This window comes from Rhopilema esculentum, chromosome 8, assembly GCF_057945365.1.
Source record: "Rhopilema esculentum isolate cy_ngs chromosome 8, ASM5794536v1, whole genome shotgun sequence".
Taxonomy (NCBI): domain Eukaryota; kingdom Metazoa; phylum Cnidaria; class Scyphozoa; order Rhizostomeae; family Rhizostomatidae; genus Rhopilema; species Rhopilema esculentum.
In genome coordinates, this window is record NC_142822.1 from 4,303,697 (window position 1) to 4,316,519 (window position 12,823).

The 12,823-nt window shown below is 37.2% G+C and overlaps 1 protein-coding gene across 7 annotated transcripts in view; it reads left to right on the forward strand.

The window, feature by feature from the left end:
- Nucleotides 1-12,823, forward strand: part of LOC135694887 (polycystin family receptor for egg jelly) — a 33,739-nt gene extending 20,916 nt beyond the window's left edge. For all 7 annotated transcript variants that reach the window (XM_089109856.1, XM_089109858.1, XM_089109855.1 and 4 more), the window contains 10 exons: nucleotides 371-706; nucleotides 1,211-1,453; nucleotides 2,137-2,737; nucleotides 2,961-3,145; nucleotides 3,869-4,099; nucleotides 4,540-4,801; nucleotides 5,006-5,861; nucleotides 6,564-6,765; nucleotides 7,960-8,128; nucleotides 9,102-12,823. In XM_089109856.1, coding sequence (XP_088965982.1) covers nucleotides 371-706; nucleotides 1,211-1,453; nucleotides 2,137-2,737; nucleotides 2,961-3,145; nucleotides 3,869-4,099; nucleotides 4,540-4,801; nucleotides 5,006-5,861; nucleotides 6,564-6,765; nucleotides 7,960-8,128; nucleotides 9,102-10,945 — 4,929 coding nt within the window. In that variant the 3' untranslated portion in view covers nucleotides 10,946-12,823. The remainder of the gene's footprint in view (nucleotides 1-370; nucleotides 707-1,210; nucleotides 1,454-2,136; nucleotides 2,738-2,960; nucleotides 3,146-3,868; nucleotides 4,100-4,539; nucleotides 4,802-5,005; nucleotides 5,862-6,563; nucleotides 6,766-7,959; nucleotides 8,129-9,101) is intronic.

Here is a 12,823-nt window from a genome sequence, read left to right on the forward strand (position 1 = left end):
CAACAAAAAGCTTTAAAATACTTTCCTTCAGCGGTTCCTATGTGAGAAATCATAATCGTAGAATATTTATTTTCAACGGGAATAAGAATTGGCAAATTATGCTAGGAAAGCAGATAAGTTTGACGTTTGTTTACTTAGCAGCCCTTTAAGTGTTTAAATAATCATTTAGTATTTAGCCAGATGTAATAAAGTTCATTAATGTTTAATTGTAAAGATTTGCTGTTTTATAAAATTTATTTTGTAAATCCTGTGAGGTATTCTACGAGACTATTTCATATTTAGTGACTAAAAATCTTGTTACTCTCTGTTGTTGGGAACTTTTTTTGCATCCCGTGCATCATGCTCATATTATCAAACGTACTGTTTGCAGATGCGAGATGGCTCCATTTCAACTCTTGCCAAGATGCTCAATGCGAGCTCGGATGAGGTCATAGCGCCACAAATCGCCTTGTTGGCGCAAGAACCCTCTCAATTTACACTGGAATCTGCAAATATTGCAACTGATCTCATCAATGTGATGACAGACCGGCTTTTGCAGACACAGAGTACGATCCTTTTTCGAGATATAGTCTATAGAGGGCAGAACATTCTTGCTGCGATGGGTACGGTGACAAGATCGGCATCCGTTAATTTAGATCCTAACCGTATAGCCAAAAATGATACTAACTCTACGGAGGAGGACTTGCTTCTCTGGAAAATGCCACAGGTTGGTGAATGAAGAAAATTATTAACCTCTGCTCTCAATTAAGGAATATTCTCGTTAGCACCCGTCTAAATGCTAACTAGTTTTTTTAACTCAGTCGGAGTTATATCCTTACTTCCAAAGATATGCTTTTGCTCACTACTTGATCTTTTGAAGGATTTCTAATCTTTGACACAAAATTACTATTTTAGTTTTCTAAGTAGGTATCCACGAATTGAAATTTCAGGCCATAAGTCGTCAGTATTCGTAAATCGGTTGTTTATATTGAAAGCAGAGAAGGCTGAATCATAAGTAGAAAAAAAGCATAAGTAGCTTTTTACATATGAATCTTTAAGATTGAGTGATGAGTGATTGAAGACTGGCATACCCAAAATGCTTGAGAGCTTCTAGGCAGTATAATAAAGCTTATTGGTTGATGCTGCAGGGACTCTATTTTATCTCCGTTTTATGATATATGAAAATATACTAATTCTAATATCGTGTTATAGTTTTGAATTTTCTTTGCAGGGAAGAGCTATTGTGCTTAGATGTCAATCTGGGTTCGAGAAAATGACAAACTTGTTTTTCTCCAGATTGTCACCTTATGATGCGCCAATTACAATAGTGACATCAAGCCTTGCTGTGCTTCTCGAAAAAAAGCTCGGTACAGAACTTAATGTTACTAGAACTTTGTCAATTGCGGGAAGCAAAGTATCAGTGCCATCTTTGGAAAGTCTCAATTTGAATAGCAGCCTCGTAATTAATTCACAGGTATGGTTTGTTAGTTTATTGGAATTTTTTGCTTGTTTGGGAAGTTTTAGTGAATGTATTTTTGTGGAAAAAAATAAGAAAATTCTCCGAAGGCTCCTTGCAGCACAAACTGGTTAATACGGCATATAGTCAGTTGGCCAGTTTTTGAATACCAAGGAAAATTTAGTCTTGTTAATACCCTGACGGTCATCCTTCAAAACTGCAAAGAAAATGCTTCTACTTAAATATCCAATTTGCTGAGTTTGTGACTTAAGCGCCAATTGTGCGTTCTTCAGCGATGCAGGGTCGGCGAAAACCTTCAGCGCGGAGAAACAATTCTGAAAGGCACTTCGAATCTACAGACACTTCCCCGATAATAGTTTAATCCTTTATTCTGATTTAAAGATCGATAAACTGATAACGCCGTATGAGTTTCATAGCACACTCGATTTATAGTTTCGTAATGTTAATAAGTGATCACACAGGTCTTGTTAGCATTTCCAATCCTGCCACGAAGACATTGAGATATATAGGGATGATTTCACTACAAGGGTTTTTGGATTAGATGTGAGCATGTGGTGCCCTTTCAATTATAATTCTTTAACGCCTCTTTTTATCTCATTTTCTTTGCGAATGCGCATATAATGATGTAACTTTTTATTGATTTTCCAAGAGCTCATTTTACCATCTCCGTGTTTATTTAGCTCAAAGTTACAACTTTCAACGAGTATTTTTGGAGTAACCGAAGCCGTCTTATCAATACAACAGTAACGCAGTTCGATTTAAAATCTGGAGAAACGCCCTTGGCAGTTAGGAATACACAGAAACCGGTGGAGCTTGAGCTCAAACGTGAACTTTCTCATCCTATACAATATCAACACTGGCGTTTTCAAGAGCGGCCTGGCCAGGAGCGAGTCAACTTTCATAAGCTGGAGATAAAAAATGACAATAGCTTGCATATCGAGCTAAAACCGATGAACTACTGCGTCGATTATCATGTTTTCCTCAATTACGGATCGAGGCCATCACGTGATCACTACTTAAAAAACTGGACGCTACCAGATTTGAGCACATGCAACAGAACAGGGCTTGCGGAAGACCTAAGAGCAAATATATGCTCGATTTACCAAAGTATGATTGATCCAGCGTTAAGGATTCAAGTGAATGGGTCACAGTTGCATTTGAATTGCACATTACGCAAAAACCTTGAGATGCGCGTGAATGATGCCTTAAAGAACTGCACGCTAGATCCATACCGAGTGTTTTTATCAGATGCTGAGACAAAGAACGGAATATTTTATTTTGGTAAGCAGTGTCTCATTCATATTTCCTTTAACTAATCACCTTTTTGCCCATACAAACATTTGTGTACTCTACGACGTCCCAAATCTCGCATCACTTTATCAATGAATATAATATGTTGCAGTTCTCGTGCTCTCATCCTATTCGCAGCAAGTCCATTGCCCTAAAACAAGCATTAACGTTTCATACAAACTCCAAACATCAATAAGGTTTCTCTATGTTCTAGGTGTTTACGAAGCAGATAGAGTAATATCTGATAGTAAAAGCCCTGCATTTTTGTACAACTCTTCAAGCAGTTGCCAAGTTGCTGATAACATCAGTGAATCTTCATATTTCCTTCGAAGTTACACTTCGAAGTGCCGTTTCTGGGATCCGGCAAAAGCTGAAGAATGGCTATCCGAAGGCTGCCAGGTGATGGTTTGATATCGCTTAAAATATTATGAAACTCCAAGAAGCATCAATAGTGTCTTCAGCATTGATGGTCAATATCTTTTCATACATCTCCTAGTATCATAAGAATTACTGACGACTTATGATAATTGCCCCAATAAATTGGAAGACCGCAAGAATTTAGTTCGAGAGATATTTCCAGGGGGTTGGGGTTTGAAATGAAATCATAAACAATCACCAGCTAAAAAGGAAAAATTTTATAAATTTTCAGATAAGTTGCTCACCAGCCACTGTGACCCTAAGGTAACTCTGATTGGAAAAATGGCACGCCTACTAGCTTTGACTTCTATCAGAATAGTTTAAAGATGAAAAGTCTCCTGTTGTTAACCTATAGTTTTAGAGTAGCAGCTTATTTCATCCTTCCTTTTTTTTTATTTTTGTTAGGGAAAAGGTAAATTTTAGACTCATCTTGGAATCTAAGATGTACGGAAAGAAAATGCTAATTTTTAGGGACCAAACTTGTTTAGCCTTTTTAGAAATTGTGTCACAGCATATGGCGCCATGAAGGTACTTTTTTCTACCTAATATTGTTTCTGGCATTGCCATCGCTTCCCTACTTGCCTTCTGATGGACGGCAGGCGCGTCGCTAAATTGTGGCTGTCGTTGTATATATTTATTTTGCTTGTGAAGCCAATTACTATCTCCAAGTCTTCTTGGTTGTAACGATATTTTATCTTTCCTCAGATTGAACAGCTCACAAGTCCGTCTGTTGTTCACTGTAAATGCAACCATCTTACCTCTTTTGCTGGTGATTTCTTTATTGCTCCAAATCCAATTGATATTGACAAAGTCATAGAAGGCTTTAAGAACATTCAGGACAACGTTTCTGTTGTGGTTCTTATTTCAGTTCTTTGTGGTATTTACATCCTATTGGTAGTTGTATTGAGAAAGCACGATAAGAAAGATGTTGAGAAGGTAGGCCTATCAAGTTTCTTATTTCTAAATGCGATGCTTTTGGAAATATTCTGATTTGAATTCTGTTTATCCTCACTTTCTGAAGTTTGCATATCTATAAAGCATAAATGGCTGGACACAAAATTAGAGTTGCATGCAGAAAGTTGGCTTTCGAAAAAAATTAAGTTAAAATTAAAACACAGCCCACACTTCACATAATGTCAGCGATATCTCAAAATATACGAGAATAGTATTTGTGTTCATAATCTCCTTTAACCAAACTTTTTTGTGAAAACCCAACTTTCTGGCCTGATTTAACATTATCTAAAAAAAACTTTCTCAATCTATCAATAATTGCAACAATGAGAATTTGAAAATATCGTATATCTTTCATTCCAATATTTCATTCTTTTTTCATGCTTTTTTTGAATAATTTTGAGGTTGTTCTTTATCTTTTTCAGCTCAGCGTCGTTGTCTTGGACAACGATTCGACAAAGCCTTACGAGTACCTGATCATAACAGTAACTGGAGCAAGGGTAAACGCTGGAACAACCGCTCACGTTTTTTGCTCTCTAAACAGCTCTGAACAAGTAGGAGAGCCTAGGGTCCTGTTTGATCCAGAAAAAACTTCATTTCAAAGAGATCAGATAAATGCGTTTAAAGTTGCCTTTGATGCGCCCATCAAGGATCTTACCGATATACGTTTATGGCATGACAATGCTGGTAATTCGTCTTTTTCATCTATCTACTTTTAATGCTCACCTTTCTTTTTATGTTTCAATCAATTTCGACATGTTGTCAAAAATCTCTGTAGTAAATTTTTATTGCCACACTTGCCCTTGAAGAAAAGTAGTAGAGTTTGTAACTTGACGATAGGCATGATCTGTTCATATTTCTAAAGGTGTTATCGCTTGCTTCTAATTTCAGGAGACAGCCCAGGCTGGTATCTCAGCCGTGTTTATGTCGAAGATCTACGTACGAACAAGACTTACCTTTTCATCTGTGAGCGTTGGCTTGCTGTTGAGTTGGAAGATGGTGTTATTGACAGGGTTTTTTCCATCGCAAACAGTGACGATCAGAAGACATTTTCGCATATTTTCACGACAAAGGCAGCAGCTGATTTGAGTGACCAGCATCTTTGGTTATCGGTTGCTTTGAAGCGTGCACACGACAGTTTTACACGCGTGCAACGTGTAACGTGCTGTATGGCACTTCTTTTCACAACCATGCTGGCAAGCGCCATGTTTTTTCAACTAAACAAAGAATCGAAATATCTGTGGAAGATTGGTTCATTAGTGATCGATTACAAGGGTATAGTTATTGGAATTCAGTCAGGATTTGTCGTGATTCCTATAAACTTTGCAATTGCTTGGATCTTTAGACATTCAGAGAGTTTTGCAAATTACAAAAGACGACGGAGTTTGCAAAATCAAGGTGGCACTCCTGCAAAAAGAAAGCTGATGCTTCCCTGTGGTTTTGTTATTGTTGGCTGGTTTTTAGCCATCACAGCTATAGTATCCTCTCTTGTTGTTGTCTTGTTTTACAGTATGCAATGGGGAAACGAGAAGTCCCAACAGTTCGTTTTGTCCATCTTCACTAGCTTCATACAATCTGCATTCTTGATTCAGCCATTAAAGCTTATCTTCGTTGCGTTTATTCTTGCTTTGATTTTCAAGAAAACAAGCAACGAATCTCATATTCTTGAAATGTACAAATATTTGGCTGAAGAAAAAGAGGCCTCTGTGACCCCTGTGGAGATTGATCTGTCCAAAATCCAAATGAGGTTAGTCATTTCATGAGACTCGTTCTAATGCCATTGAAACTCTTACCACATCATCAAAAAGGCTCATAACATTGTTTCATTTGCAGTTTTTTCCTTTGCTACAAAAATGCTATCTGAATGACCATCTAAAATTAGGCGCTTTCATTACCTTCCAATGTTTATGTGATCATCAACGGCTATTCTAAATTGTTTTGTCTGCTTGTTTGGCAGTGGTCTTTATTTTGGTCATCATTATCTGAATATGTCCCGATGCAGAAATTACTTTTGTGTATATTTCAAAACTTTATTGTTCATTAGAGTATGAAATATCGAATGTGCTAGATGTCGCATTTTTTAAACTCGTGGTGGAATGAAATAGTATAGTTAAAAGAAATGTAAAATGGATAGAAAAACAAGAGCTTCTCATCGTTCTAGCTGCATTCATAGAAGTTTCTCTCTTTTCTTGTAATATTTAGCTTGAGTAATCAAAAAGTCACTTTAGAGCATAGATAGGGGCATCTAGTATTTAGTCGAATAGATCTGAGGAATATGAATTTACGCTTTAGCGCTGACTTCCTATTTTTGCGAAATGAGGCTTTAAAAGTTAAAAAATGCACCATATTCAAACTCCATGAAACGAATTCGAATTCAACCTCCCTCCCTCCCCCCTCCCCCTCTTCTATACCTGCCCCGAGCTTTCTATAACAAATTGTCTTTTTGCAGCCCGTTAACAGAAGACCAGTTGAAATACGCTCGCAAAAGACGGGCCATGGAGATCCGATTGAAGATATTTGTTCAAGACATTCTTTCGTATTTGGTGTTTCTGACTTTTCTATGTCTTGTTGTTCGTGGGTACAGAGATCCTGATGAATACCTATTTCGGAAAGCGCTAAATGATGATATTGTACATTCCCATTATCAACACGTAAGTGGATTTATATCACAGTTTAAGTAGAACGTCTATTGGTAGTTGTATTGAGTGCGACGTGAAACTGAAACGACAAATCTTGATTGGCTGTCAACGAGATCTTTTTCTTGGAAATATTCCAGGGAATCCCCCAATCTCGTCCCTAGAATCAAGCATCGAAGGCCAATTTTTGGAATTTCAACCACCACTCGTTTTAAATTCCCGGTATAAAATGTGCCTACATACTTTGATAAATCTTGATAAAAATTTTCCTTTTCGCTATTCTTCACCCAAAAGCATGTACAGCTCTAACTTTGACTACAGTCAAAAGTTTTCTTTTTGATATGATAGCTTGAAACTCTCTGCGATAAAACGGTTAACAGTCAATCATATAATCAGTCAATCAAAATCTTTATTAATTTTTCAAAAATATTTAGCTTACAAGCTAACTGGGGACGCAATGTATATGAAGTTAAATTAAAGTATGATATATGGAGTTACAGTCTAATTATTAAAACACATAAGTCCTATTTACAACGAAGCTATAGTCTACAGTCTAAAAGGGTTTCTATATCCATTCTTCTTACACTTCTTTTGTATTGGTTAATTGTTGGCACCTCCTTGATGACTCTCTTTAATTTGCTCCACAGACAGGGACCATTGTATCTTATTGAATGTTTTTCTTCTTTTACTGTGCAAAATTTTGGAGTGATAAAGTTGCTGCTTCTTAATTCATAACAGTGAATTTTCTTGTATGCCTCTGGGCTTGTTTTCAAGTGTGTAAAGACTGGTTATATTTGACTGCAAAATCAGCCAGCCTGATAGTTACTGTAGAAAGTCAACATATTTTGGCACCTAAATGTTACATTTTTTGTTCAAAACTTGAAACCTGCTAATGTAGCTTTATGGTGATCAAATCTTTAAAGGTTGTTATGGAAACAGGCATTCCCCTTTGTACTGCCCTATTATTGTTCAGCTCCACGTTTAATTTTAACTATGAACTCATTTTGTGCACAAATGTTTTGAACAGATTACCAGTTTTGGCCTTACCTTTATCAAGTTAAAATCTTGGTTTTATGAATCAAAGGTATGTACAATTTAGCATTTCTGAAGAGTATGAACAACGAGGCAATAGAGTCACGTGATAGGGCTATTAGTTGTTTATTAAATTAGACAGGGTTAGCATTGATGTTTGATCAAATTTTATCATAGCTAAAAGATGTCCCTGGTGTCTGGACCTGGGTACAACAACATTTCATTCCAGCTATTTACACTCAAGAATGGTACAATGGAGACAATTTCACGAATTTCAAAATGCTTCAAAACCAGGAGGCATATCGTATTGGACTTGCGAGAATCCGGCAGCTAAGAGTAAAACCAGGTACGAGAAACTGTGATTTGGAAAATGAAAGATTTTAGTGTCTTTGATATCAAGAAAAATTTTAAGAATTTACACATGAAAGGAGATACGTCTGATGCTTGCTTATTAGCATATAAAGAACTCAAGCCAAATTTTTTGCTCAAAAAACAATTTAAGAGAGAAGAGAACAGATAAAGGATGCCCAGCATGTTATAGCGTTGGGAAATGAATTTTGTTTTGCACCTGTGTTCTAACTTTGTCACCTTTCAGTTACAATAACTCATTTCATATTTTGTCAAGTGCGATTAATATCAGCTTGAAAATATGCTTGAAAACCTTTCTATTGTGAAAGTGAATCACAAAATTACTCTATTTCACTCAAACAAACAATTCAACAGAGGAAGCAATTGATGACTCCGTTTGCGTTGTGTGTGTAAATTTGCCATCTTCAAGTTACAGTAAAACATTTCCCATCTGGCATGTGTGATTACTGTCAGCTTCAAAGTGTGCTGATAAATTTTTCTGCTATTCCAAGCATCAAATTCATTTCCTCTCGCCTCTTTCTGTCAATTTTTAAAATATTTTGATGATATTGAAGACGCTGTATGAACACATTTACACTTGAGGAAAATTCACCAGAGTAAATAATTGACAAAGGTTCTCTTTGAACGATGCCATTTTTCAATTTCTACCTGAAGTTTCATATCTGGATAATTTTTGTATGTCTTCTTGAGAAATTAAAGGAGTTCTATTTTTGTGTTTTTCTTCTTAACTAGCCAATATTCTGAGTATGAGGAGGAAAGAAAATTATTCATCTGTTGGCTTCCCCTACCCGTTAAGCTAAGTCAATAAAGCGGATTGTTTGATCTCTATTTTTCTTCGTCAGAATATCATTCATCTAGAAATTGTGCATCCCCTCATTACTTAACTTTCCTTTTTGTCCATCTAGAAATCCTGTATTGTCTCTTGACATTAAATTTTGTTTTCTTTTCAGGCGCTTGCAAGTTAGTCCAAGACGTGACCCAATACTTCAATTCATGCAATAGTTATTACTCGCTTTCCGATAATGAAGAACGCAATTATGATATCGGATGGAAGGACATCAACCTCAAACGAAGTAGAAGATCTTCAATGACGGAAGGATTTGAAGAGCCTGAAATTATCACATTCGAACTTGATGGAATTTCAGCTCCTAACATAAGTATAACATCTGATTATAAACCTTCGATGGATATGCCTAGTAGAAATGGAGAAAACTTTGAAGTTCACAGTCGTCAAAGAAGAGCTTTGAAATTCAAAGTAAACCGGAAAACCATCCCTTCAAGTTCAAAGATAGTTCATTCAAATGAAGTGATTATTGATTCACAATATCTCCTTCCTGATGGTACAGTGAGGCCCAACAAAGATCACTGGCGATATCGAGATATGAGCTCATTACGAGGCTTCCCGTACTACGGCCATTTTTCTACCTATAGTGGGGGTGGGTATGTAGCCTCCCTTGCAACTGATATTGACTATGCTCGTGCTACTGCAATGGCACTTGAGCAAGACACGTGGATCGATACACTCACAAGAGCAGTGTTTTTCGAGTTTTCTGTTTACAACGCAAATATGAATTTCTTTGCAACTGGATTTGTTATTGCTGAGGTACTGCCAACTGGGACTGTGTATCCGAGTGCTAGCATAAGAGTTTTCAAGCTTTATCGTTACGTTGGGGTGTTTGGGAAGCTGATTATGGCAAGTGAGATTATTCTGGTTCTATGCCTACTCTTCTTCATATACAAAGAGTGCAGATCAATGGTAAGGGTAGGTTGTGCCTATTTTAAATCGTTTTGGAGCTGGATTGAGATAACTATAGCTATTGCCTTGTTTGCAGCAATCTTTTTGCGAGCATTCAGTTGGTACGAGGCAGACAAGAACTTGAGCCTCCTTCGCGAGCAATCGGAGCGTTTCATCAGCTTCCATTACACAGTTATTGCCGACGAAGCTTTGCTGATATCAGTAACCATAATATCGTTTGCATCTACTTTGAAAATCATGAAAATCATATCTGTTTTTCCAACCATCGTTGTTCTGAAAGAAACTGTCCTCAGATTCTCAAGACCGTTGCTTAATTACACTATGCCATTTGTGATTGCATTCTATGGCTTTGCTGCCGTGGCCTTTTTGCTGTTTCACCAAGAATATCTGTTCTCCACCTACATCAAAGCAGCAGAGACACAAATGCTGATGCTTGTGGGCGGCTCTGTCTATCACAGCTTATTAAAAGCAGATCCGATTCTTGGGCCTTTGTTTTTTCTGCTTTTTGCCGCAGCTGAAACGTTTATTATGTTGAATGTTTTGTTGGTCATAATAAACGATAGTATCAAAGAATCTTCGGACTGGAAGGCTGAAGCAAGGAGCAATGACTTTGTTGATTTTATTGAAGAACGCGTTAGGGCAATCTTTAATATCAGCCCCTCGAAGCGAAAACGCGATTCGCAATTACGAAAATCTTTCGCTGGTCGAAAAGTTTCTCGTAAAGTAACCATTCTTGTTACTGATCCCGATGATCCTAGCCATGTTAAGACGATGCCAGTGACAGTTTCAAAGAAGGTGAGTATTAGAAAGCCAACTCCCCGATCAACGAGTAAAGCGTCACATTCGCGGCGTTTCACCAGGTTGGAGACATTGTTGACGGAGGAGCTGACGCAGCGCAGGCTTCTCTTTGCGATCGATAACTGCCATTGGAGCTTAGACAAACTAGAATCGTGGATACAGAGAAGTAGAACAGAGGAGAAAGAGGACACAAAACTTGAATTAAAACTGATGACTGAAGTACTACTTAAAAAGGCCTAAATATTTTACAATAAACCAGTTAAGGAAATCTTAGATATACAAATATCGAATCATTTTCTTTAATGACAAAGCCTATTTCTGTGCTGACGCCTGTAGACATGAACTATGTGTTTTTAACATATATCATTAGCCTGTCTTGCTGTGTTTTGCTTAAACAACATCTTTCTGTATCCTTAGTATCATTATACCAGTTTTATTCGATATAAGAAAGGGTCTTTTTCTTTGGTTTTCTGTGTCCTTACCCAACGGTGTTGCCAGAAAAAGTTCACTAAGAAAAGCAAGCGGCAGCCATAGATTATTTTAGCGAATTTCCAAGATCACTTCGAAAACCTCATCATTGAATTCCTTCTTAAGAGTTCCTATTCCTTCCCCAGGTATTAGGTTTGTAGTACATTGCTATCGGAGTTTATTCTTGCCTTGTGCATGTCAATAGGCGTAAGCACACAGAGATCCTTTTACATTTCCTATAAGCAATTACAGTGAAAACTGTCTTCGCGGACACATCTATAAGGCCGACATCTTTATCGGTTCCCTACCCAATCCAATAGGAAATAGAGTATAAGGACTGCTCATATGGTTGATACCTCTATCAAGCGGACTGTGGTCATATCCCCCAGAAACTTAAAAATCAATAACTTCATAAAGCGGACACAGATTTCTGCATGTCTTTTGTCTTATCCTACAAAACGGCATGAAACAATATCTTTGACCCTTCCTGGTTTAAATCATATCCAGGTGCTCAAGTTGTTTGGCGCATTCTTCAGAATGGTCCCATGAGGTACGATACTGTTAAGACCGATTTCTAAAGAAGAATTGAGATTTGTGAAGAAGGAGCCTTAAAGGGGTCTTTAGCCATGTTTCACTGTAAACACTTCTGAATCAGGTGTCTAACATTCTAGAGCAAATAAGAAATACAGCTGTTTTAAATTTAGAATTTTGTTTTTCAAACCGCGTTGTTTATACATCGAAATTTTATTATAAGATCACTCTTCATGAATTTTATTTGCATATATCATTCACACATATGAAGTGACCGTTATGATATATAAGCTGTGACTCTACCATCAAAACAAATTTCATTTCTTCTTGTGATAGTGAATGATTTTTCGTTTATCTTGACGTTCTACTGCATTTTTATTGCATAACTGTTCAGCATTTATTTGCTTTGGGAAACATTACAGCACTATTGATGTAGAAATCGACTGCAGCCGCTGATCGGTTTATCAACGACACAAATTATCGGGCTGATTAGGCAAGATTTTTCTTGAATTGATGCTATTTCCAACTCGAAGTCTTGCTTTCCTATTGATGACAAGGTACAGAAATGGGTCCAGCAACGGGCTTAATGCTGTAAGTGGACCCACTATGGACAGCTTTTCTGTCATGGTAATGCCAGTTGGCTCACTTAAAATGACACAGATAAATGGCAAGAAGCATAGTATGTTCTTTACTGTAAGAGAAAATGTTATAATGGCAGTCTTGAACTTCCTCTTGTTTGATAATTTGTCATCATTTCTTCGTGCAGATGATGTCTGTGTCACTGCCAATTGATGTTTTTTTTGTCCCAAGAACCACAACCAGATATTGACAACAAAAACTAAAATGACGCTTAGAAAATAGATAACTATAAATCCATATGTAGCTTCTGTATGCAGAGTGAGGAGTAAGCCATCATCCTTGGTATTTTCGCAGAGCAACACACTTGTTGTAATAACAGAGTACGATAAGACCCACTTAAAAAGGAACAGCACCATCAACCTTCTTTCAGTGACGATGTTAGTGTAGTGCAGGGGAACAAAGCAGCTAAGAAATCTATTCAAATTCAACGATGCGTAACTAAGAAATATACAGCAATATGTCGAGAGCACTACAATATCT